Source organism: Cataglyphis hispanica, chromosome 11 (assembly GCF_021464435.1).
Source record: "Cataglyphis hispanica isolate Lineage 1 chromosome 11, ULB_Chis1_1.0, whole genome shotgun sequence".
NCBI lineage: Eukaryota > Metazoa > Arthropoda > Insecta > Hymenoptera > Formicidae > Cataglyphis > Cataglyphis hispanica.
This window is the reverse complement of record NC_065964.1, coordinates 2842770-2866723: the sequence shown is the minus strand read 5'-3', so window position 1 is coordinate 2866723 and position 23954 is coordinate 2842770. Positions and strand designations below refer to the sequence as shown.

Below are 23954 nucleotides of genomic sequence, written 5' to 3'. Positions count from 1 at the left end.
ATATGTAAGTTTGATTGAATCTTGTCTTAGATTAATTTACGTACAGATTTCGCTTACTCCATTTGAAAATCGAGAAGCTCGATTATTTCCGAATGATTACTGCCCGATCGAACACTCGCTGCCTCCAAATATCGTCGAAGAGCGATCGCCGCGGCTCGCTACAATATATGTTAGGAAGAGATAGTGGTAGTAGTAATAGTAATAGAAGTTGTTGTAGTAATAGGAGAAGGAGTGTCCGCCAATTAGCGATTTACCGCGCCGCGCTTAACCATAAGTGCTTCCGCAACCAGAAAGAAAGAGAAAAAGAAAAATGATGTTTGTGTGTGTGTGTATCTTGGGTCTGTGTTTGACAAGAGAATTAAATGTACAAAAGACAGTAACGAAATAGAGATCATAGATGTCGCGTGACGGGGACAAAAAGAGAAACGAAATGGAAGGAGGTAAACAGAAGGAATAACGTAGATTAAGGCGAAAAGAGAACTTAGCGAGAACTCGTAAAGTAAATTCAAACGGTTAAAGGGAACGAAAATCGAAGGGAACGGGTGAGGCAAATAGAATACGCGAGTAATTGAATTCAGATGGAAACGGAAAAAGGGAATACAACGAAACAAAAAAAAAAAAAGAGAGGAAAGACAATTAAATCAAAAACAGCGATCAACCAGTGACCGGAAGGGAGGGACAGCACTACATGGCACGGCACGGCATGTCACGTGTCTTGTCTCGGTCATGTCGTGGCATACAAACCTGGCTTTCACCGACGTCACTATAGTACCCACTGTGACATTTTCTTTGATGTGAATGGGGCCGTATACATTCGCATCCCACACAGGTGGTTTATTGTTTCTGTCTACGACGTCTAACTCAACGTCCACGTCTGCGGACAAGACTGGCATCCCTCTGTCGGAGGCCCGTACTCGCAGGCGATAGCTGTCACGCTAGTGGCAAAACATTGGGCCGTCAACTTACAGAACACTTTTTTTTCGGGTAGTTGGCGGTTTTTGAGATTTTTTTTCCGTCACTTTTTTTTACTTTTTTTTTCTTTTTTTCTTTTTCTCATTTTCGTCTTTTCCGTTGGAGTTTACTTGGTAAGAGCTAAGGCGTCACTCGGCGTCGAGCGCGTCCACACGAGAAAGTACTCGATGGTCTTTCTGCTTTTTATCCGCGAGCGAGATTGAAACGGAAGAAGAAGAAGAGAGAAAGACAAACAAGATAGAGAAAAAGATAGACAGAAAGAAAGAAAAAAAAAAACGGAGAGAAAGGGCCGTGCAGTCTCGTAGGTATCTCGATGGATTCCGTTGCATGTTATTTCGGTGATTGATTCGCCATCTTCCTAACGGATGAGAATTTAAATAACCTTCCTAATGATTTGTCTTCAATTAAATAATGGAAGTGCATCGCTTATGATAACAGGAGATATTTAAACTGCAATGAACTCAAACATGCCGTGAGGTGAACATTTCGTGAGTAGTTTCATGAGTAATTGCAACACACAGTGACGTAGCATGATGATGATGATGATGATGATGATGCTGAATAATGATGATGATGATGATGATGATGGTGATAATAATGATGACGATACTACATCGCCGACTTCTGTTGGTTAAGAAAGCAGTAATAATATCGAATATGTAAATATGTGCAATCTGTAATCAGTTTCAACCATAAAATGAGTAGATTGCGAAAATCGTAAGCAAGTGTAGACGATGTAGTTGTGACGCTATACTTACCTGTAGAATGTACAGGTCTGCATATTTGAGCTCATTGCTAATTATATTGGTAATTGATTGAACGGACAAATAATTTTGTCTATGTGATACATATTTGATTTAGTTCGACTTCGTGTCAGAGATATTTCGATAATTCCATAACATCGTCTAATAAATCTTAGATTGATTTTTAAAAAAGGGAAAAGTGCGCATACACACGAGATTGCATTGAATACTAAAATGCACCGGACGATTCTTATGCTTATCGTTGCTCATCCGAGATAACATGAAAGCAGAAAATATACTAGATGTTTTAGAATTGTTTCTTTCATTTTTAGAAATTTTTTGATCTATTTGGAATTAATATTTTTCTCTTCATTTGTATTAAATGTTTTTATATATTCTTAATACATATTATTTTTTATTCTGGGATTCAAAATTTTATTCTCTGTGCAGTAAAGTTTGTATGTGATTTGCAATGACTTTTTTCTTTTTTCTTTTTTTTTTTTGAATACTTTAAATTCTTATTTACATGTATATGTAGAGATATGAAAAAATTTTATATTAAGAAAATTTTATTAATTAATTCTAAAATATCTAGTATAATAGAATAGCGGGTGAATAGTAATTGAAGATAAAAAGAATTATAATTAAAAATGTTTGTTGTATTATAAAAAGTATAATTGCAGATGCATAAATAGATAAATTGAGAAAATTAACATTATTTTTTTATACGATTGAATAAACTTTTAATTTTGCAATTTTAATTTCCATTCTTTTAGTTTAAAAAATTTGCTAGTTCTATTCACCCGCTTGTTATACAAGATTAACATCGTGATTTTTTTTACTTAACAAACGCATTGCATTATATTAATCATTTGAAAATCGATTTTATGATCGGCGTATTTTTTTTCCAAATGAATACTTCACGGACACATTTGTTTATAATCGAGATCTTGCTATCTCATAAGATTGTTAATAATGAGATTTATCGGCTTTCTGGAACATTAAAAGTAATTATTGAAACTGTTCCAGGATTTTGTATAGCTTTCTATCCGACGGAAGTTACCTAAAAGGATGCACGTAAAACGAGTATACTTTGTGATTTTATTAAGAATGATTTATATTAAAAAAGGCGCTGCCATGAAAAATTATATAAAATTATAAATATTGGATTACAAAGTACTGTGCTACTAAATGCGAAGTAAAAAAATAAAAATGTGATGCCGTCTACTGGGTTTTCAGCGAATCATTAAATTAAATTGATAATATGAATCATAATAAATTATATAAATTCTCAATTTGTAATTCCAATATTATATAAATTTAGATTAATTTATCAAAACTTTTCCACTTCCTAGATGTTAACTTTTATTTTAATATTAAATAAGAGAGGATAAATTTAAACTTTTTTGCTTAATAATTTAAGTAGCTAAGATTCTCTTATAAGTTCGAAAAATTAGAAGAGATTTTTCAATGACATTTGTTGTATATATATATATATATATATATATATATATATATATATATATATATATTTATGATATACTTGTCAAACGTCCGTCGGATATTCAGCATCGCATGAAGACAAATTGATAGATGACCAGTGATGCAGGATACCGGCATAAAAACGGCATCCCTCACCTACGGATACGTACGAGACCAGGGCAAAAGAGCGAAAATAGCGCGATAGCACGTGTGTATAATACATAAAAGATATATCACGCGTGATAGGAAATAAACTTTCGAATAAAAACATTTGTAGAGAGACGATTATAGATATAGAGAGAGATAAAGATTTATAGAAAAATTGAGCGACAAGTAGAGAGCAGAGAAAGAGAGAATAAGAGAGAAAAAGAGAGTGACGTCTCCGAGTGACAACAATAACAACAACAGAGGCAAAAAATCATCGAAACGATATGAATGTTGAATAATCGGAACGGAAAGGCGCTCTAGTATTTGCAACGAATATTATACTTTTCTTTTTGCGCAGGTAACAATGCTGTCACATCATAATCTGTCTCGATGCAAGGTGTGAAACACAAGAATATAGATCCTACTTACTGGAAAACAGCCCTTTTTTTTTTTTGTCATCATCAAATCCGAAGAAAGTAAATGGTGCAATAAACACAAACATAAACAATAAGAAGTTGAAATTAGTTCCTTTACGAAATCAATCAATGCAGGCATTTGCATGCAAGCGAGAATGCGATAAAGAGGCATCGGGAGACGATCGGGAGAAAGGAGGGAAGAGAAAGGGAGAATAAAGAGACAGAAAGAGAGAGAAAGAGAGAGAGATATACAGGTTGGTAACGAGGATGTGGAGATTTGAAAGAGGGGGCGAGGAATGAAGAAGGTGGAGGGGAGGGGGGAGGTGAGGGGGTGGAGAACGTTGAGACTGGATGGGAGAAAAAAAACTATGACGACCCCTCGTCTGATTCGTTCTCGTTTTAACGACACTCAAAAACCGATGGACGTTATTTCTGAATCGTCGTGATAGTGATTATAATCCGCACGTTTGGTTTTTTTTTTTCTTTTTTTTTCGACTTTCCTTTCACTTTCATTCGCTTTCTTCCCGTTTCGTCACGACAGTGGTATGCCGCCCCAATCACAGAAGAAAAAATGTCACACCACGGACAATTCTCTTATGATCTATACATATGTATATGTATGTATATACACATTACTAAAAGCTCTCGATCAAAAATACTTTTCGTATTCTTTTTCCTTTTCTTTGTCAGTCACGTCGTGGTATACCGGGAGAGTGGAATGAAAATCGGGAAACGTCAGAAAGAAAATATATTAAAGAAAGAGAAAAGATATTTTTTAGAAATAGAAAAAAAATATAATGTAAAATAACTTAATAGCGAAACATAAAGAATATAGGAACATAGGCTTTGTTTCGTACAAACCGATCAACGAAAAGATGTAAATAGATAGAGAAACTTATCAGAAAACTAATCAACGCAGCAAAATCAGTGAGTCAATAATCAGCAGGCATATTTAAGAAAGTAATTATCAACATAGCAGAAAAAATGCAACATACGATAAGTATATTGTATATGAAAAAAAAAAAAAAATCAAACGGAAAAAATCAGAAACTAAAGATCGAAAGAGAGATAGAGAGAGAGAGAGAGAGAGAGAGAGAGATAAAGAGAGAGTAAGAGAGAGAAAGATAGGGCAAGGACGGATGTAGGAGCGAGAGCGAGATCCGTTCCTGTAAAGGAATCAAAAACACATTCATATAAAATATGCAAGCATTGTCAAAAATTGTTTATGTCTGATGCACCACAAAATGCGTAGAGGTTGAAGTACACCGTACGTGGGGCTCAAAAAATGTCGTTCCCACCTGCTCCTGGAAGTTCAAAAAACATCACTTCCCTTTTGAAAAACATTCACAATTAATAATGTTAGTTGATTAATTAAAGATCATTAGTTTGCTCCGAACGTTTCCATTCCTTTCTTTTTTTTTTCTTTTTTTTTTTTTTAATCACATCTCTTATCTCATCATCGTTCTATCACCGTCTTTCCTTTCCATTCTTTCCCGTTTTTCTCCAACGCGTAACACGTACAAAAAAAAAAAAAAGACAACACACATTCTCTTCTTTGACTACTTCTCGGGAAAAGTATGAAAAGTGCAACACGTTTTCGCGTTCGGTCGGCCGCGTGGGCCGATCCGCACGCGTTTCTCCTTTTTTTTTTTCTCTGCAAAATTACGCGTCGGCATTTTGCAATATGCGTATACAAAATCGGAAAACGCGGTGAAACGAGCGGCAAACAACGGAAATTTAAGTGAAGAGAACAAGAAGGACGGAAAAGAAAAGATTTACACGCGCATGTTTCTTTTTCTTTTTTCTTTTTTTTTTTTTTTTCTTTCGACCGCTCATACGTAACTCGATGACCGATTCTCGACGAAAATTGAATGAAAAAACTGGACAAGAGGTATCAAAGCTTCGTTTGGAATCTTTTTAAAAAGGTACTCGCGCCGCGAGTATGTTCTCAATAGAGAGAATGAGAGAGACAGAGAGAGAGTGTTTTGTTGCAAAAATAGCCCGAACGGTCGATCGATTCAGGTACATGAAGCGTTTGAGGAAATCAGGCATAGCTAAGTATTTACCATAGTGAACACATTGTGCATATCAATGGGAATTAAAAAGTTCTATACATGTGCCGTAAAAAGGAAACTCATTTCGTTGCATATTAGTGATGAGAGAAATAATTGCCGACCAAAACGTATATTAGTTTTATCCGCTCAGCAACAAAACGGATTCGTGTTAAATATAACGTAAGTCAACGCAAACGTACAATATATCGGCAGAAGGTGTACACTCAAGTTTTGTATTTATACGATATCATATATATATGTTTATATATATATATATATATATATATATATATATATATAAATAGATATAGTATATACTACGTAGCCTACACATTCTCCTGGGACACGCGTACACTTATTCAGGACGAATATATATACACACATATATATATATATATCGCGATCGTATTTAAAATAATAACACGAGCCTTATCAATGAGATGATCATTTTGCGCGGAATATAACGATTTTTAATATTTAATATTTTTGACTATTTGCTGAAAATACATTATTTTTGAATTATCGTGTATAACGACGACGCAGAGCAAAAGAAGCTGACATAAGCCGCAAAGAAAAATTGCAAGCCTCGCCCACGAAAAAGTGGGAGTGTTCCAGGAAAACGATGCTGTTTTATACTGCTAAAGAGAGATATGTAAGATATCAGCGATTTTTATGGGGATACTCACGTCTAGGGGCTTCTTTAATACGATCCAACCAGATTCTGGTTGGATCTCAAAGTACTCCAGATTTTGCTCGTTGTTGGGTGAGCTGAGCGAGTATACGATCGCGCCATTGTTGTCAGCATCCTCGTCGGATGCCGACACTCTCAATATATTTGTTCCAATGCTCGCGTCCTGTTTTACGTTCTCCACATATCTCTGCGAAATGAAAAGCAAAGTTGATTCTTCCCAGAGTCCGACTCATTGATTTTACATTTAAATGCTTCACGAGATATTTATATCCGAATATAAAATTACGTAATCAAAATAAAAAAAAAATATATATATATATATGTTTTCCGTATTTCAGGATTGCAATTTGATGAAAAATCACACATCCGCCAAAATCTTATTGTTTATTTAATTTCTAGTTTTATTTTAGTAGGATTTTTATAGAAACTTGATATTTCCCAAATTTATTAAAATAAAATATGATAAAGTAATAATTCATAAATTCAAACGTAAAGTAAAATTACATAATGAAAATTAAAAATTAAAATATATATGTATATTTTCGTTCTTTAGAATTGCAATTCAATGAAAAATTATCTGTCAAAAGTCATATGGTGTATTTAATTCCCAGTTTTATTTTAATAGAACCTTTAAAAAGACTTGATATTTCCTAAATTTATTAGAATAAAATACGATAAAATGGTAATTCAACCTTTTCCCAAACATCGTTCAAAATTCAAACTCGAAGCCGGGAGATTAAGCTCTCAAAGTTTGACGCAAATACCTCGCGAAACACGCTACATATGTTCTAATATACATATAACGATTTTAAAATCTAGAGAGTGAACCATGTCCATAATTTATGAGATGCACTTTAGATACGATATCACGCTGCAGACTTTACAAATTATGGACTTGTTCCACTTGTTTTGCCGCGCAAACTCCTATATATACATAGCGTATGCATATATATTAAATCGATAAACGACAATGTATGTGTCTTGCTGGAGTGAGCGGCGAAACTAGCCCAAAGTTACATCGCTAGTGGTCTCCCGAGTTACATGCACCGAGGCGTAAACGCACACCGCTGGTGATTCCGCCACGATCATACTTCCGGACATCTGCTCGCGCATTTTCACCCCGCATAAGGTTCTTTCCTAAAAGTTTACCTTGTTTGAGTGTACGCACCTGTCGGTCGAACAACGGCGGGTTGTCATTGACGTCTGTTATTTCGACGGTAAATGAGCAAACACCTTCTAACGACGGTTCACCCTGATCTGTTGCCTTAACAGTGACAGATACAAATTTCCCGTCGTCGCCTTCACGATCGAAAACCTGAAAGTATAATTATATTATTTATTATGAATAAGATGAAAGATTGTCTTGGATAAAAATTGCGATAAAAATTTTGTCTCAAATATATGAAGCTTATAACATTATATAATTAAAGCAACGAAACTAATTAAACTTATCACGAATATTATTCCAATTCCAAAATTTTATATATATATATATATATATATGTTTAATAATAAATAAAATGTGCACATTAATTTTCATTGATTAAAGTAGCGAAGTAGATATAAAAAAGCGAGAACTGGTGGAAAAATTGTAAAAACTGACAAAGTGAACATATGGGGCTGATATCTTATTGTTAGAAATCTTTATGGATTCGCGACACGAGCGATAATTAAAGTGTTAAATACCTTGCGTGTTTATCGCTCGGTCTATACGATATGCACAAAAGATGGCGAAGTATGGTAGAAATGAAAGCTAGCGATTGTTAGATACTTGTTAATTTATTCAAAGAATATTAAACACTCTCCATTATATGTGAGTTTGCATTTGTATTAAGGTCACTCTTTTAAAGCCGATGCATTTTGATGATAAAATTAACGCAATATTTATTCTTTATTAGAAGCTTTGAACGAAAGATATAAAATATAAAATTATAAAAATATAAAAATATATTTAAAATAAATTTTTGTCCATATATTTGTCAAACGAAAATATAAAAATTCATTCTCTCTCTCTTTCTCTCTCTCAAAACTATAATAAAATATGAAATATTGAATATCTGAAAGGGATCGTTAAGTAGGTGTACCTTGTTGGTCAAGACTTGCCCAGTCTCTTCGTCAACGGTGAACTTGGTGCCCTTTTGATTGGGCTGCTGGACGATGGAGTACTTGACTTGCCCGTTGACACCCTTGTCCTCGTCAGTAGCCTGTACCTTGATGACAGTGCTGCCGTTCGGCGCGCCTTCTTCCACTTTCGGATAATACATCCCGCAATCTTTGAACACGGGTTTGTTGTCGTTCACGTCGGTTATAAAGACCACGACGACGGCGGTGCTGGTGTGGATAGTCTGATCGCCGTTCGGACAACACGCGCCGTCGTCCAACGCGGTGACGTTTAGCTCGTACTTGTCGCGATCCAGAGAGATCTCCTTGCCGTGAAGACGAATCACGCCCGTAATCTCTTCGATCACGAATTGCCCCGACGTGGTGTTGCCGCCGACGAATCGGAATCGCACGTTATCGCCGTCTTTATCGGACGCCACGACGGTAGTCACCAGGGTGTTCGGTCCGGCGTTCTCGTCGACGTTAGGCGTGTAAACTTGCTGGGAGAATTTCGGTTCCTCGTCGTTTTTGTTCTTCGTGTATATCCGCACTGTCGCCGTGCCGGTTTTCGACGGTTCTCCTAAAAAATAGACTCTGTCAGTCATGTATTAAGTATATTTATTAAATATTTTAATCATATTATACGCGACGATATAATTTAAAGATTCACGATAGCGTGATAAATCGTGTCTGTTGCAATGACAGTATCGATTTAAATATTATGAGAATCGCGCTGTATTAATTTAAATTATTGAATGCGGGATGCGTGTGATAGGAATGCATTACGCGACGTTTACCAAAACGTCAAATCACGCACGAACGAGCAATAAATAAAAGTGCACCCGTTATACCCGTGTCGATTCGGCCGCTTTATTTCCAATTAAGCCGCTACTTATTTGAAAATCACCCCGTGTTCGCGTCGTATATATGCAAATAACGTATATTTGCGTCTACGCAAATGCGAGCTTGATATCGCGCGACGCAAGATAGGGATTTGGAGCTCGTTTGAAAACCAAATCCGTGAGATTTAGCTGTTCGGAGCTGATCCTCCGCTTGCTTACAAAAAGGACGACGTTCCCTTCGCGCTTTTTACGTGACCAAAAATCTACGGGTAACATCGATTTCGACATTTTTTTCAGCAAAGTAGATATCAAGAATATTAGCGACTCTCCACAAAAGCTGACAATCGATAATATGATAAAACAAACAAATGATAAATTGAATTTGATTGATGGAATACGTTGAGATGGCTTGATTTATATGGCAAAAATATAGCTACATATATATTTTTATTAATTCAAGTCACGTTTTGCATCAAAGTGCGAGTACTTGTACCAGCGTAATTTATTATTTCTCACGACTTACCCTTGTCCTTGGCGGTAACGATGAATTCGTAATAAGCATTATTGTTGTCCGCATCGAGCTGCTTATTATTAACGATAATGCCATTGGAGTCCACGCTGAAATGATCGTCGGATACTAAATATTCTATTTCCGCGTTTGCCCCGGAATCAGCGTCGGTCGCCTTGACTTTCAATATATTCGTTCCCAGCGGGATATCTTCGTCGACATTGTGAGCTTGATAATCCGGCAGTTCAAACTTGGGAGCGTTATCGTTCACGTCGGACACTCGAATCGTTAGCTAAAAATTAAATTAATAATAAGAACAATAAATATGCTTAATATGAGTGGAATTTTGCATTGCTTGACACTTAGTTCTAAAAAAACAAGCAAATAAGTATGAGTATTCTTTGCGGAAGGGAAGAAATGGCGTTGTACTTCTGTTGTGATAATAACAAAATTGGAGGGAAATGTGTAAATCCACTTACCTCGACCGATGTCGAGAAACCACCAGAGTCCTCGGTAGCTGTCACTATGAGAGAATAAATGTGGGGCTGTCGCAGATCCTCGAAATCCAGTTCTTTCGCAAGTTTCACGATCCCAGAAGTCGGCCCGATGTTGAAAGTACCCGCGGCCCCTTGACCTTGCGCCTTCAGCGTGTAGCGTATCTCCCGATCGGCGAACGACTTGGCTTTCACCGATATTATGCTGAAAAGTTTCAACACACGTTGACATTTGCACGAACACTCCCGCGAGAACGCCCGAGAAATAAGCACAAGGATATAAAGTAAATAAATCTTGTTTGTATATCGTGCAAAAGTAATTCAGATTGAAATTCGAAAAGTCAACTAAAACCCTTCGAGAGACAAACAGTCTCGAAAGTAAATTGGACTCTCGAGTCGACCAGTTACGATATTCAAACGCAAACAATCTTGAACTAACAAATAATATCGAGAGCACATAAATGGACATGGAGAGTTGAACGTGAAAAATTAATCATACATAAAAGCAGTAAATATTAACTCACTTAACTCCTAAAAACGATTAATTAATTTCTAAAAAAAAAAAATCTTATAATTTCTTTGTGCTCATATTCGCATTCTTACAAATGGATTGATAAAAAAAATGTTAATATTTTTATTTAAAAAATGTTATATAATTTTTGATATTAGGAGCAACATATATATAATGACAAAACTGATTTAAATATCAAAACTGATCCCATTCCAAAAATCTTAGTCAAATTATTATTTATTTAAAAAATGACGTAAATCTCTCGAGAAAACTTTAGACTTTCCTTGAAAATTTCCTGCAAAATTCGAATCTAAAAGAGTCAAATGATTATTGGAATTGACTTGCGAACTAACTCGGAATCTTTCTTTTGGTTTTCCGGTATCTCGGCCTCGTACGCCGTCATATAGAACTGCGGTGCGCGTTTTCCACCGACGATCGATAGTCTCTCCTCAGGAGTCGACTGGAAACGCCTCTCGTCGATACGACCGTTCTGATCCTCGGCTTTCACGTAGAGGACGTACTCCATATCCAGCTGGAAGAGGTCTGTACCACGAGTACGTACTACCCCCGATCTCTCGTCGACCTCAAAGCGGCCACCAGCTGCGTGTGCATAGCGGATAATTAATTAATTAATTGATTAAAGCAGCCATTGTCTATGTGCTAGTCTCGCCAATGAAGATCTCATTAATTATACAATAGTTCACGATTATACCTTTCCGTATTTAAATTATTAAGAAATGATATAATTAAAACGCATGAAAGAATGTTTTCTAATATTTCCGCGCAAATTTTTATATATAAAAATAAAATTACTTTTTTGTATTTATATAATATTAATAAGAAATTAAATTGAAATAGTAGCTTATTTTACATATACAGAATGTTTCTAAATAAGTGCGAAAAACTTTAGATGATTCTTTGTCAAAAATTAAGAGATTTTTTATAAACATATATTCCTATATTTCTTCCTGAGGAGTACTCTTTTACCGGGAAGGTAAAAATTAAATTTTTATTTTTAGGAATATAAAAGTATATATTTATATAAAAAAACTCCCTTAATTTTCGACAAAAAATTAGTTTCTTAAAATTTTGCACTTATTTAGAAACACGCTATATAAATCATACAAATGTAGAGTCTTATCTAAAATCGGTGAATGGTCGAGCATTCAGGGAAATGGAATGTTAAATTTCAGCTTAACATTTGATAGCTATCATTATCCGTTAGTTTAATGCAACACATTAGTAACGCAAGTGTGAAATGATAGCCATACTTTGTACTACGCATCAAAAATTGTTTATCACGTCGAAACGCGAAACGCGTTGTGGGGAAAGCATTCGGCATAATAACATCATTACGATATAATCCTGTAAATTGTGAAATACGACACTGGGTCACCGTTGTAATCATCGGATGCATTTTCGACGAGGTCGATGTGCGATTTTGCGCCGATACGATGCATGTAAATTAATAATTAGGCCGTATGTACTATTGTTTCGCATGTTTCTACATGGGGCTCATATGTTAAACCCATTATATATATTTCCCTTATAATGTCATTAATGAAACAATCTATTGTTCGATTGACACAACATTTTCTCATATAATAAAAATCTAAATTCTTTGATGTTTTATCTAAAGAAAGAGAGAATAAGACAGTTAATCTTTTTAAATGCTAGTAATTTAATATTTATCAGGACAATTTTTGTATACTATTCTTTTTTGCTGAAATAATTAATTTCTTTATAAAATGAAATTTTTAAATTAATATTGTGCAATTAAATTTTTAATTTAATATTGTGCGATTTTGCACAATAATCTTTATCATACAAAAACATTGATGTAAAGATAATTAATACAATCATTTTTCGAGGTATATAATTTTTCATTTTCTTTTGAAGAAAAAATTATTCTGAAATTTGTTTGAACAAAGCTGTTCTGATTAATTAGATTGGATTGTTATGAAAAATTGATTTTATAAAAATTTTCAAATAATATAATAATATACCTCTATAATACAAACAGCATTAAATTATAAAATATAGTCGTACGCTAGCTTTATTTTGACAGACGTGAATATGAAAACAGAGTACAAGAGAAACTCCCCTACAAAAGTGGTTTTAATTTCATATCTGTTCATTAAACTATTGCCCAGAAAAAAATCAATTACCTGTTATGACAGAGATGAATTGAATTTTGTAACGAGGAGATATCGAGAAAATTATTTCTTTGATCGAGCTTTCGAATATTAATCAAAAATAATTTGTGGAAATATTTTGCTGAAACGGATTATAAAAATCATATAAAATTATAAAATTATAATTATATAAAATTATGAGGCTATTAAATATCCTGCGCGTGTTTATTTCGCTCTTTTAATATTGACAGATTAATCTCTAGCTTATTACATTACATATCGTCAGCGTGGAGAAAGAGTGCGCGTGAGCGTTAATGATTGAGATATCGAATTTTACTCATGTTATTACGTACTTCGATCTCGCACGATGAAGTAATGGATGTTATGATCGGTGTCGGGATCCCTGGCTTGAAGGGTAAACACGTGAGTGTTCGGCGGTGCGTTCAACTGGACGACCGTTTGCATCGGTAGAGGCCGATTAATGAAATACGGAGGCTCGTCATTGACATCCTTCATGTTGATGATGACGCGCTGATTGTCGGTATCTATAACGTCACATCGATTACCGCATATACGTAGCAGCTATGAGAGCATTGTTGGCGTGTTAGAGCAATTGCTGGGACGCTACTTGCGTGTCGCGAAATTTTTATCATTATTGAAACACTTTAATGTTAATTTTTTATCTAACATTCTAAAAAAATGCTAGAAGATTTCGAAGCGAATTCAATTCGATATTATTTAATCAATAAAAGTAAATTATATATATTTTTTTATTTATTATATTCTTTTTAAGAGACAATAGATTGAATTAGATTTTATATAATAAAATATATTATTCAAAGAGAGAAATTTAATTACATTGAATTACGTGACAAACACTTAACATATTTCTTCATGCTAATTAGTTTTTTAATGATATTTATATCCTTTAATGTTTCCTTATGCAAATATATGCATTTTTAATTTCATTCACAAATAGCGTTCAGCGCCGATAAACAGTAATTCATTTTTCTATTTCTAAAATTTTACTAGAAGCGTGTAAACAAGAAAATGTGTTTTTACAGAATATTATTTTGAATATTAAAATGCAAGCAATATGAGCAATATGTATCAATATTCAACATTATATGTTTTTTAATTGAAGGAAGCGATAAGGATTGTTACTTACATTGGAATCCTTTGGAAGTCGATGATGCGAGAAAAGAAAAGAGAGTTATAATTATTATTAGTTCTATATATATGCGTGGAAGGAAGAATTTATTGACATATACGGCAATAAATATCTTGTTTAATAAATCTCAATATGTTATTTCATAACATACATTATTAAAAAAAAAAGCGGACGATCATATATTATAATTATATAAATTATTGTGCTTCTTAAGAATATTTAATATTTATGCAAAAACATATCTGGATGTTAAAAACGGATGAAAAATATATTGCACAATTTAAAATATTTTTTGCCATATATATTTATAATCTACTATGATTTGCTGCCAATGTTCTTATCCACCTGTATTTAAGATAGAAATACCACAATAATAAATGGAGTCTCAAGGATAGAATATGAATTAGAGAAAAGCATGAATGTGTGAGAACAGGTCGTGAAATGTGCCAGTTGAAAGACTACTTCAGGCAATAGTTTATTTAAATAAAAAATTATACCATCGTAAAACGGGCATGGGACGCCAGGTGGATATCGCGCGCATGGCTCTTGACACGTGGAACACCAGCAAAAGTAAAAAATTAATTAAACAATATAAAAAATATATTATATACCCGAATACCGTTTATTATATCAAAAGTACAAACTAAAGTGAAATTGGGATAATAATTTTTTAAATATATATAAAATAAATTTAATTAAATACTTACAAAAAAAATTGACAGCAAATTGGCCAAAGGATTTATAGGTATAAAATGTATAGAAAATTTTTGCGATATTACCTGTACCTGTGTTTGTGATAGTAACCCAGAAATCAATAGTCTTCTCTGGACCCAGCTCCTCATAGTCCCACTTCTGCTTCACCATGACAGAACCATTGGCGCCTACGGTGACCCACTTATTCTCGTCTCTTATCTTATAAGTCTCTTTCTCGTTCTCCTTCTCAAGATAAAACGCGATTTTGCCCTCGATATTGCCGTCCGCCTCCGTAAAATCGACCTTCTTCGTCGGTCGCACCGCACGGGTGACTCTTCTCTTTTGTATCCGGTGCGCCTCTGGCTGTACGTCCGGCTTCGTGGTGCGGAATTTCACCATGACAGAGACCGGTTTCTCGGCGCTCCTACTCGGTGTTCGTAGATCATGCGCCTCGACCAGTAGCTCGCACACGGTGTCCTGATCCGGGTTGACTTCCGGCTCACCGGTCAGCAGCAGCTCGCCTGTTTGCGGCACAACGATTACTAGACTGCTAGGAGTGATTTGTTTATACGCGACCTTGTCCCCGTCAGCGTCTTTGGCCGTGACCTTGCCGATAGTGGAGAACCTCTTCCAGCTGCCGGGCAGCGAGGGCACGTTACCCTTGATATCAGTCGGCCTGATATCGAACAAGTAGCTTTCATAATCGAAGATTGGACTGTTGTCGTTCTCATCGAGCACGTGGACGATACCTCTGATCTTCGACGTGCTGAGAAAGTTACCGTCCGACGCGTGTATGACGACGGTGTAGAGACTGCGTACTTCACGATCCAATGGTTTCGCCGTCACTATCCGCACGCCCTGCATCTGGCTCTTCAGGGTGAGATTGAAGCCGGTCTCGTTGGACTCGTTCTCGCGAAGGGCGAACGGACGCTCCCCGTTATCGTCCGGTAGAATCTTGTAATGAACCGGGAAGTTACCGCGCGCCCGCAGAACCGGAAATCCGTCTATTCGCGTGCCGGCCGGCGAGTTCTCCGGTACTTCACCCTCGCCGAGGTAATCGTGCGAGAAGGTCAGCATGTTCCGACGATTGATGACGTAAAGGTGAAGGTCATGGGTCTGCGTGCCGTTAGCCAATTCCTCCAAGACGATCAGGTTGACCGGACGGTCCACCAGCGGCGTTAGATCCGACGTTGTCATCACCAGGCCGTTGCATAGTACGGTGAAGTATTTGGAGAAGCCGGTCTCTAGGAGGCGAAAGTTGGACGGGCGACTCGCGTCGCCCCGGAATTGCGTCACCTCGTAACCGGGATAAACGTCGTGCGGCAACACGGCCACCTTGGCGTAGGTGACGGAAGTGGCTGCCAGTAGGAAGACGATGACTCGCCACATCTTGCTTGATTTGTCCCGTTCTCTCTTGCTCTCTCTCTCTCTCTCTCTCTCTCTCTCTCTTTCTCTCTTAGAACTCCAGTACCTTTACTAGAGCATCAGTGTTGACGCCAACTAAAAATAGATAACAGAGAAAATTGTCAGTTAAAAAGTGAAAGATAATAGATTAACATGAAGATTATACTTGCTTTTGGTTTAATGAACGAAGTTTTAATGAATGAAGAGGAGAAGGGTGGATCGACGTAGAAAGTTGGCGTAAAAACTGGTGTTAGGATATTATCTAATGAAAAATGTTTTTAAATTTTTTTTTCCCTATTAGAAACAGATTATAATTTTCCTTAAAGTAAATAGTTATAAATTAAATTAAATATGCACACTTAATTAATTAATTAATTTATTTATTTATTTATTTAGTTATTTATAATATAAGTTAATTATACAAATTATATATATATAAATTACAATTATTTGTCTCTCTCTTCTCTTTTTATTTTTTATTCATTTTTATTTTCTCTCTTCTTATTATTATTTTCCACTTTGATACGGATATTGTATTTTAACTTGTACATTTGCAATATTACCTGCTTGTGTTGTAGAGTTTTCATTATAAAAAAAATTTTTATAGAAAGATTCAGCTTTTTTTATAAAATGTCAAACCATTATAAAGATTGACTATTTAATAAAACACATACGCTTCTTTGTAAAAAAATTTAATTTGCAGTCTGTGACACTGCTATAAACATTGAATAATGAATTAAAGAAATTTTCCCGTATATAAGTAAATAAATGAATTAATATTTAAATTACATTTATATTATATTTTTTTTTTATTTTAACTTAACTAACATATTGTTAGTTAATACTAGTGGGAAAAATATTGTGCAATATTTTTCAATCACAGAAATTAGAGTATATAAATCTTCCGTTTAATGTGGTAGAGGGAAATGTATCGCGCTGCTTGTAACATTTTGTGTGCGTGACAGATATGCTGCGAATTTATCGAAACAGACGGATTGACGGTAGACATAATGAGACCGTGATGGCTAATGTTCGCGTTTCAGCATTTCCGGTGATTTTGTATGCATTTTCAATCGTTCCGTTTGGAATTTGAACGGCCGAGAGCCGTAAATTCATTAGCCAGTGAACAATTTGCGTTACCGTGACGGCATTTATTCGCGGCAATTACACGCGCATCGGCCGCAACGTGAGAACGCCTTCATGAAGCATTATGTATTAACATGCTGCGGAAAAGCTCGTGACCGTGTTATGTATTGGAAGCAATGCGGCGCAAATTAACCTTAATTTTATTTTCCATCGAACACTCCCTATACGTGACTATAACGTGCGTTAAATCATTTCCTATGAAGTATAGATCAGATGCTTCACGTTTCTTTGTTCTTCTTCTTTTTTATTAAAATTTAAAGAGAAACTAAAATTAAAATTAAAAGCTGCAAAAGTTTCAAGCAATCAAAACTGCAATAAATTATTACAAGCATATAATATCGAAATATTATATTCACATGTTGTTTTGACTAAAATATATTTTTATTTGAAAGATTTAGAAATTATTAACAATTATATAAATTGAAAATTCTCAAGATTACATAAATCTAAATAATTTAATCATTTATATTATTAATTATTTAATATTATAATTAATATTACATAAATATAATTAATTTTTTACACGCATTTTGTGTAACGCGATGCAAATAAGAAAATTCTGGTGTGAAATTTAATATAATTTTATCTTTTTGACTATCTTAATCTTTTGCACTTTTCTGCATTCACTTACTATGAAAATAATCATTCGCATAAAATTGGCATTGTACGAAACGTTTATGTACAATTTTGGTGTTATGATAATATTCTCAGAAGAAGAAAACATCATAATTCTAAGGATAAAGACACAAGCTGAATAAAAGTGCAAAATTTGAATGGTAATTGCACGTTTATGAAAACACCTTTCTCGACGCATAACGATAATCCCAATCCTCTTACGAACTTGCATTTACCTTGCAATACATGTATATCTTAACTAAATTCTGAAAAGAATTGATTATGAAATACTCGCAAGACGTTCAGCAGTTATTTTTTTTTTAATATATAAATATCGTTAGATTTTTATACGTAGCATCAGACATTTAAAATAAACAACATATGTGAATAATTTTATATTTTAATAATACAATAATTTTATATTTTATATTTAATTTTGTAATTTATAGAAATTTTATCAAATTTTGTAGCACAAATTATCTTAAGGAAATACATGATAAGAAAGTAGCGTCGTCCAAAGTAATTGAGACATGTCAAAAAAATACGGCGGGCAACGTGCTTTTGGCTGTCATACGCTACGCAGGATGCGATGAACAATGTCCGCATCTCTGTACCGGAAATAAGAACCGGCGCGTACGAGTTGACCATTGTCATTTAGTAACCCTCCGTTCCATTTGATTCTATTCACGCCCCAAGAGAAGCGGATGTGAGGTCAGCCGCGGCTCGTTTAAGTTTGAAACCGCTCCGATGGTCGCACCGAAAAAAAAGAAATATGCGAACATAACTGCCTTTGTAATGTAGCGCGCTTGAAACACGACCTACAATATTTGCTCCTTGTAATATCGCACAAAATAAGAAAAACGTAGACTTATATCTTTGACAGTTATCAGGCTTTTCTGAGAAAACGCATGTTTTTTTTTTTTTAATACATATATTATTAACAAAAGATATTCAGATGTAATACCAGTTATAACTCGAACCTTTCAACCGACAGTTTTTATTAACTAATTTGCTCGGAAAATTATTATTATGATCAGTCGAGCGTAATTAACCGATCAAAACAAGGTATATAATTATTTTTGAAACATTCGCGAGATGATTTAAATGAGAGAAAATATTACTGATACGTTAATATATGATCGGAAATTTAAATCCGCAATAAAAATAGCCTCTACGTTAAAAGCGAATAAATCACGTGTATGTAAAAATATCGGAAATATATGCGAGCTTTTGGAATATTTAAAAAAAAATATTTTGTAGTCACGCGTAAATTAATCTCGACTTGCCATATAGTTACTACTTTTTCTCGTAATGTAGTTTTTATTCCTCGACGTAGGAACAGATACTGTAATGCACTTCTAAAAACATTCATCTGCTATTCCACCAACTGTTGCATTAATGGCATACGAATTTCCCATTGCACGCAATGATAACAAGTTTGCATACATAGTGTCCCTTCGCGCAGCGGTAGCAACTAGGAAGAGCTATCTTCGTGCGCGAACCGCATATTCATAACAAGACAATAGCACAGAGTATTTTCAAGAACTCAATCTACCTCGCGCAACAACCGTTTCTCGCAACATATTGATCCCATATAATTTCCAATCTGTCGAATATATTTCGGCGATTTCTCTTGTGTGTGTACGATACCGCAACACACATATGTCAAAGAGATTAATTCAAATTTGAACATTTGAACAATATTGGCTATTATATATATTTAATATATATTTTATATACATATATAGTTATATAGTTACAATAATAACATATATATATATATATATATATAAATTTATTACATATTAAATTCTATTATATAATAATATTACATAATATGATTATTTTATATTTAACAAAAATTCGAAAAACATCTGTGCGAGCTTTATATGAACAGAATATTCAGATTTAATTTAATAACCGCACATATGCATCGACACCGTATTTTAATATCAATATAATACTAACTCAATACTTATTTAAACGCTTTGAAATTCTTTGACAACTGAATCGCGATACGTATTGAATTCATCTATCGCGCTATGTCATCCCTATGTGTCAGTCATAGTCTATACACATTCACAATCAGTTTATGTGCTCGTACATAAGAGCGCTCTCTCTCTCTCTCGCTCTCTTTCTTTCAATCTCTTTCTCTTTCCCTCTCTCGGTGTTTCCAATCTCCCCAGCGGCCTCGAGAAGTCGAGACCTCGAGACCCTCGGAGGGACAACACGAGTCGAGGGCTTGGAAGCAGATGCTCTGCCGAGTCTGGCAGTGCCTACATTATACGGTTAAGTCCGACGAAACACGACACCTAATTCCTCCTCGAAACATATTAAGTGACTTGCCGTCAGCTGGGACGAGCCGGGGCTTTCGTGCGAGCACGAAAAACGATACATCGCGCGCGCATCCTTGAAAAAATAACGCGGCTTATTCCGGTACACTGACCTTGCCAGATCGGCGAGATGCACTTGCGAGTGTAATGCACCCGCACGAGAGACCCTCCCCTCATCCCCGTATCCCTGTCGGAGATAGTTGGGCGGAAGAACATCTCGAATTTTTCTCACAAGAGAAGGAGGTAATCGATAGGTGCATTTAATTTCATCGTATAATTTTTTTCAAATTGTAAGTAAGAGAAATAGTATTCTTATTTGTCGATTGATTTTACGATGAATCTTGTTTAATATGATATACTCTCTATATTAATTATTAATTATATTTATAAATAATTATAAATATAATATTATTATTATAATAATTTATATCTTGGTTATTATTAAGGATTTAATGGACATGAATTTAAAAATGTATTATTTTTCTTCGCGATATAATTTTTTTAATTATTATTATTTATTATTTTTTATTATTATTTTTTTAATTAGAATTTTTTTAGTTATTGCATACAATTAGTACTACACTCATAATTTATTAAATATTATTTAATAATTATTATTAACTAATTGTTATTAAATAATTATTATTTACCTTTCATTAATTTATTAAACTAAACTGCAAGTTATTAAAAATAATGTATATCTGAAAAAATTAATTAGAGTGGAAACTTTGATTTGTCATCGGATGTGTTACAACAATCAGAGAGAATATTAAAAAAAAAAAAATGCAAAGATTAATTACAAGTGTTAATTGCATCAATTTTATTTGAATACGTAAAAGGATTGAATAATCTTGTTACGATCGTTTGTTTCTACGATGACCAAGTATAATGCGTATCTCTCTACGATTATCGTAGTAACGAAGAAGATCCAATAACTCGACTTTAATCAACGGGATTAATAGCCATCCCGTATAAAGCGTAATAGACTCATCATCTATCAAAAAGAGAATGATAATTAAACCGTCGTTGAAACGGAATAATTATACGGAATGTAAGTTGTAGACATAGAACAATGCGAAATATCTCCGTTTGTGAAACTAAACGTTCACGAAGTGAAATGGAAATTGCACATTTACATCTAACAACAATCGTCGAGTAAAGCCATTTAATTTCACTCGATACGATATATTTGCAAATGAAGAAATTTAATGGCAATAATTTGTTTTAGAGAAATAGACGTAACGTCATAGCTTTGTTTAAAATAATATAGTTTCTTTTTAATCCAATTTATTTCAGATCCTGGAATTCTGAATGATTACATAAACATTAGAGAAGTGTCATAAATATTAATCTTACAAATGCATGTCGCGTGTAATTTGGATAAACCATATGTTTTCCAAGTGTCACCTAAATATATTGCCGCATCGGGATACAACACAATTTTGCTCTCTCTCTCTCTCTCTCTCTCTCTCTCTCTCTCTCTCTGTCTATCTTTTTAATGACATCTCATTTCTCTAGTTTTGTTTTGCGTATAAAGATAAGAATAGATAGTGTGCGAAATGAAGAGGAGAATTTCGCTCTATCGTAATGCAGAAACTGTCCTCGTTGCATCTTGACACGTGCATGCTACACGAATAGTAATAGAGCATACATAATATCACAGAAGAGAAATGCCTAAAATTATATTCCACAAAACACGCAACGTGTTTGACACACACAACGCTCCAATTTTAGTTACCAACTCAATTTATATGAGCAAATAATGTTTCTGATTTCTCATGACGTTTTTCAGCTTCCTAGAAAAGAGAAATTCGTTCCAACTTGTTGGAAATGTTTGTCAGTTTGAAAATTAAGGAAAAATTATCAAATGTTCTATAATGTTATTTACTCGTAATAACGCGATTCTTCAATATTTGATACGTGCAAGTTGCTGTGAATTATTTACTTGAATTATAGAAAGCTGTAGAACTTCCTCAATTTTTAGGCTCAATTTTATATTTGTTTTGGGGAAAAAAATTTTTCATTGGAAACATTTGACATTCTGCCAATATTGTCATTCGGAATAACCGTATTGTTTCAACATTTTCCGCATTTCCATGCAAAAGTAAAAAGAAAATCCAAGAAATAAACAAGTCTTACTGTTGTCTCGGAATTAGAATTTCGAAGTTTAAGTTTTCTTTCGCGAAATTCTCGAGAGTGTATTCACGGGACAAAACACTCGAGGAGTAAAGTTGCAAATAAAATACGATAATTGCCGAAACCGTTTCCTTCGCGCGTTATAATAGATGAACTTCAGGAAGAACTTCACCGACCTTTATATAAAACCGCTTCAAATGGACTGCGTGAAATGGCGCGTACTGCCAGTCGGGAATAAATCTTGCCAGCCTAATAGGCTTATGTCACGGTTTAAACTCGTGTTCTTCAGATCAGTTTTATTTCCCACTCGGTGAACGAGAAAGGAAAATCGCTGCTCTTCAGTAGATCCTACAGCGATTTTATTCACGTCATGAAAAAGAAAATTTCAGCTATCCCGCAAAAAAAATTGAATTTTAATTAAACACAAATTTCGAGATATATTATTTTTTTTTATTTTTTATTAGCATAAATTTCCGGGGATTATTTGTAAAATTTGCAAAAAAAAAAATGTCAATATTTATCTTACATAGATTCGCTTTATTAATACATTTAATCATTACAATGTAAAATTTAAATTTATATAAGATTGAAGAATATGAGAGTGAAAATTACGGTGTCGATAAATATCTTTTACTCGTACTAGTAGCTAATATCGTTCACGACATAATAAACTGTGAGTAGCTCCGATCGCTTTGTGAAGGACGCCTCAAACGTACTTTATTCGTTCTCCATCGTAATTCCAAAGACTCAGTTTAGTAATGTTATCAGCGGATTCAGGTAGGATCTTTACAATAACGGAAGAAAGGGCTTTTAAATGCGCCCAAGAGCATATTGCCACAAACCCTCTCATAAAGCCCTCGCTTTGTACATTACGGAGTGTTCATTATGGCTGCGATTTCCACGAAGGAACACAAGGCATGCTTTATCTGTTGTAGATTCTCAAACGCGATCGCTATTGAGGCGAAGAATTCGCGCGGGAAGCGATTTTCTCCACCTGTCACTAAGCGTTTATATTCTTTTTTGATTATGGAACAAGCAAGCTTAGTTAGCTCCTGTGACGCGAAATCGATTTACTTTTATACATGCCTTCGCGCAGAATAATAGAATAATTCATGCATATTAATTATTGTATTTTAACACGATGACTTTTTTTTTTATACAAGAATATAGAAAAGAAATTTTTTATTTAAAAATATATTGATATTTAAATATATACTGATATTAAATAAATTGGTATTAAATATTTAAATAGAGTAATTTCTCAAATTTATTAATTTTTCTGGATAGATGTGAAAATATTAATATTTATAAAATCTTGTTGGAGGATCTCACTATTTGTCGACGTTGATTCAAGCGAACGT

At 34.4% G+C, this 23954-nt stretch overlaps 2 protein-coding genes across 2 annotated transcripts in view; both read right to left on the bottom strand.

Moving 5' to 3' along the window:
- Positions 1 to 4056, bottom strand: part of LOC126852715 (neural-cadherin-like) — a 140399-nt gene extending 136343 nt beyond the window's left edge. The window contains exons 1-2 of the mRNA XM_050597780.1: positions 3774 to 4056; positions 745 to 935 (exon numbers count right to left, since the gene is read on the bottom strand). Coding sequence (XP_050453737.1) covers positions 745 to 935; positions 3774 to 3932 — 350 coding nt within the window. The 5' untranslated portion in view covers positions 3933 to 4056. The remainder of the gene's footprint in view (positions 1 to 744; positions 936 to 3773) is intronic.
- Positions 4057 to 4815: 759 nt separating this feature from the next.
- Positions 4816 to 23954, bottom strand: part of LOC126852722 (neural-cadherin-like) — a 47572-nt gene continuing 28433 nt past the window's right edge. Inside the window, exons 2-11 of the mRNA XM_050597809.1 lie at positions 15046 to 16459; positions 14764 to 14811; positions 13449 to 13640; positions 11314 to 11560; positions 10435 to 10654; positions 9971 to 10247; positions 8590 to 9185; positions 7674 to 7820; positions 6501 to 6692; positions 4816 to 5064 (exon numbers count right to left, since the gene is read on the bottom strand). Of these exons, the coding sequence (XP_050453766.1) occupies positions 4984 to 5064; positions 6501 to 6692; positions 7674 to 7820; positions 8590 to 9185; positions 9971 to 10247; positions 10435 to 10654; positions 11314 to 11560; positions 13449 to 13640; positions 14764 to 14811; positions 15046 to 16348 (3303 nt within the window). The 5' untranslated portion in view covers positions 16349 to 16459 and the 3' untranslated portion in view covers positions 4816 to 4983. The remainder of the gene's footprint in view (positions 5065 to 6500; positions 6693 to 7673; positions 7821 to 8589; positions 9186 to 9970; positions 10248 to 10434; positions 10655 to 11313; positions 11561 to 13448; positions 13641 to 14763; positions 14812 to 15045; positions 16460 to 23954) is intronic.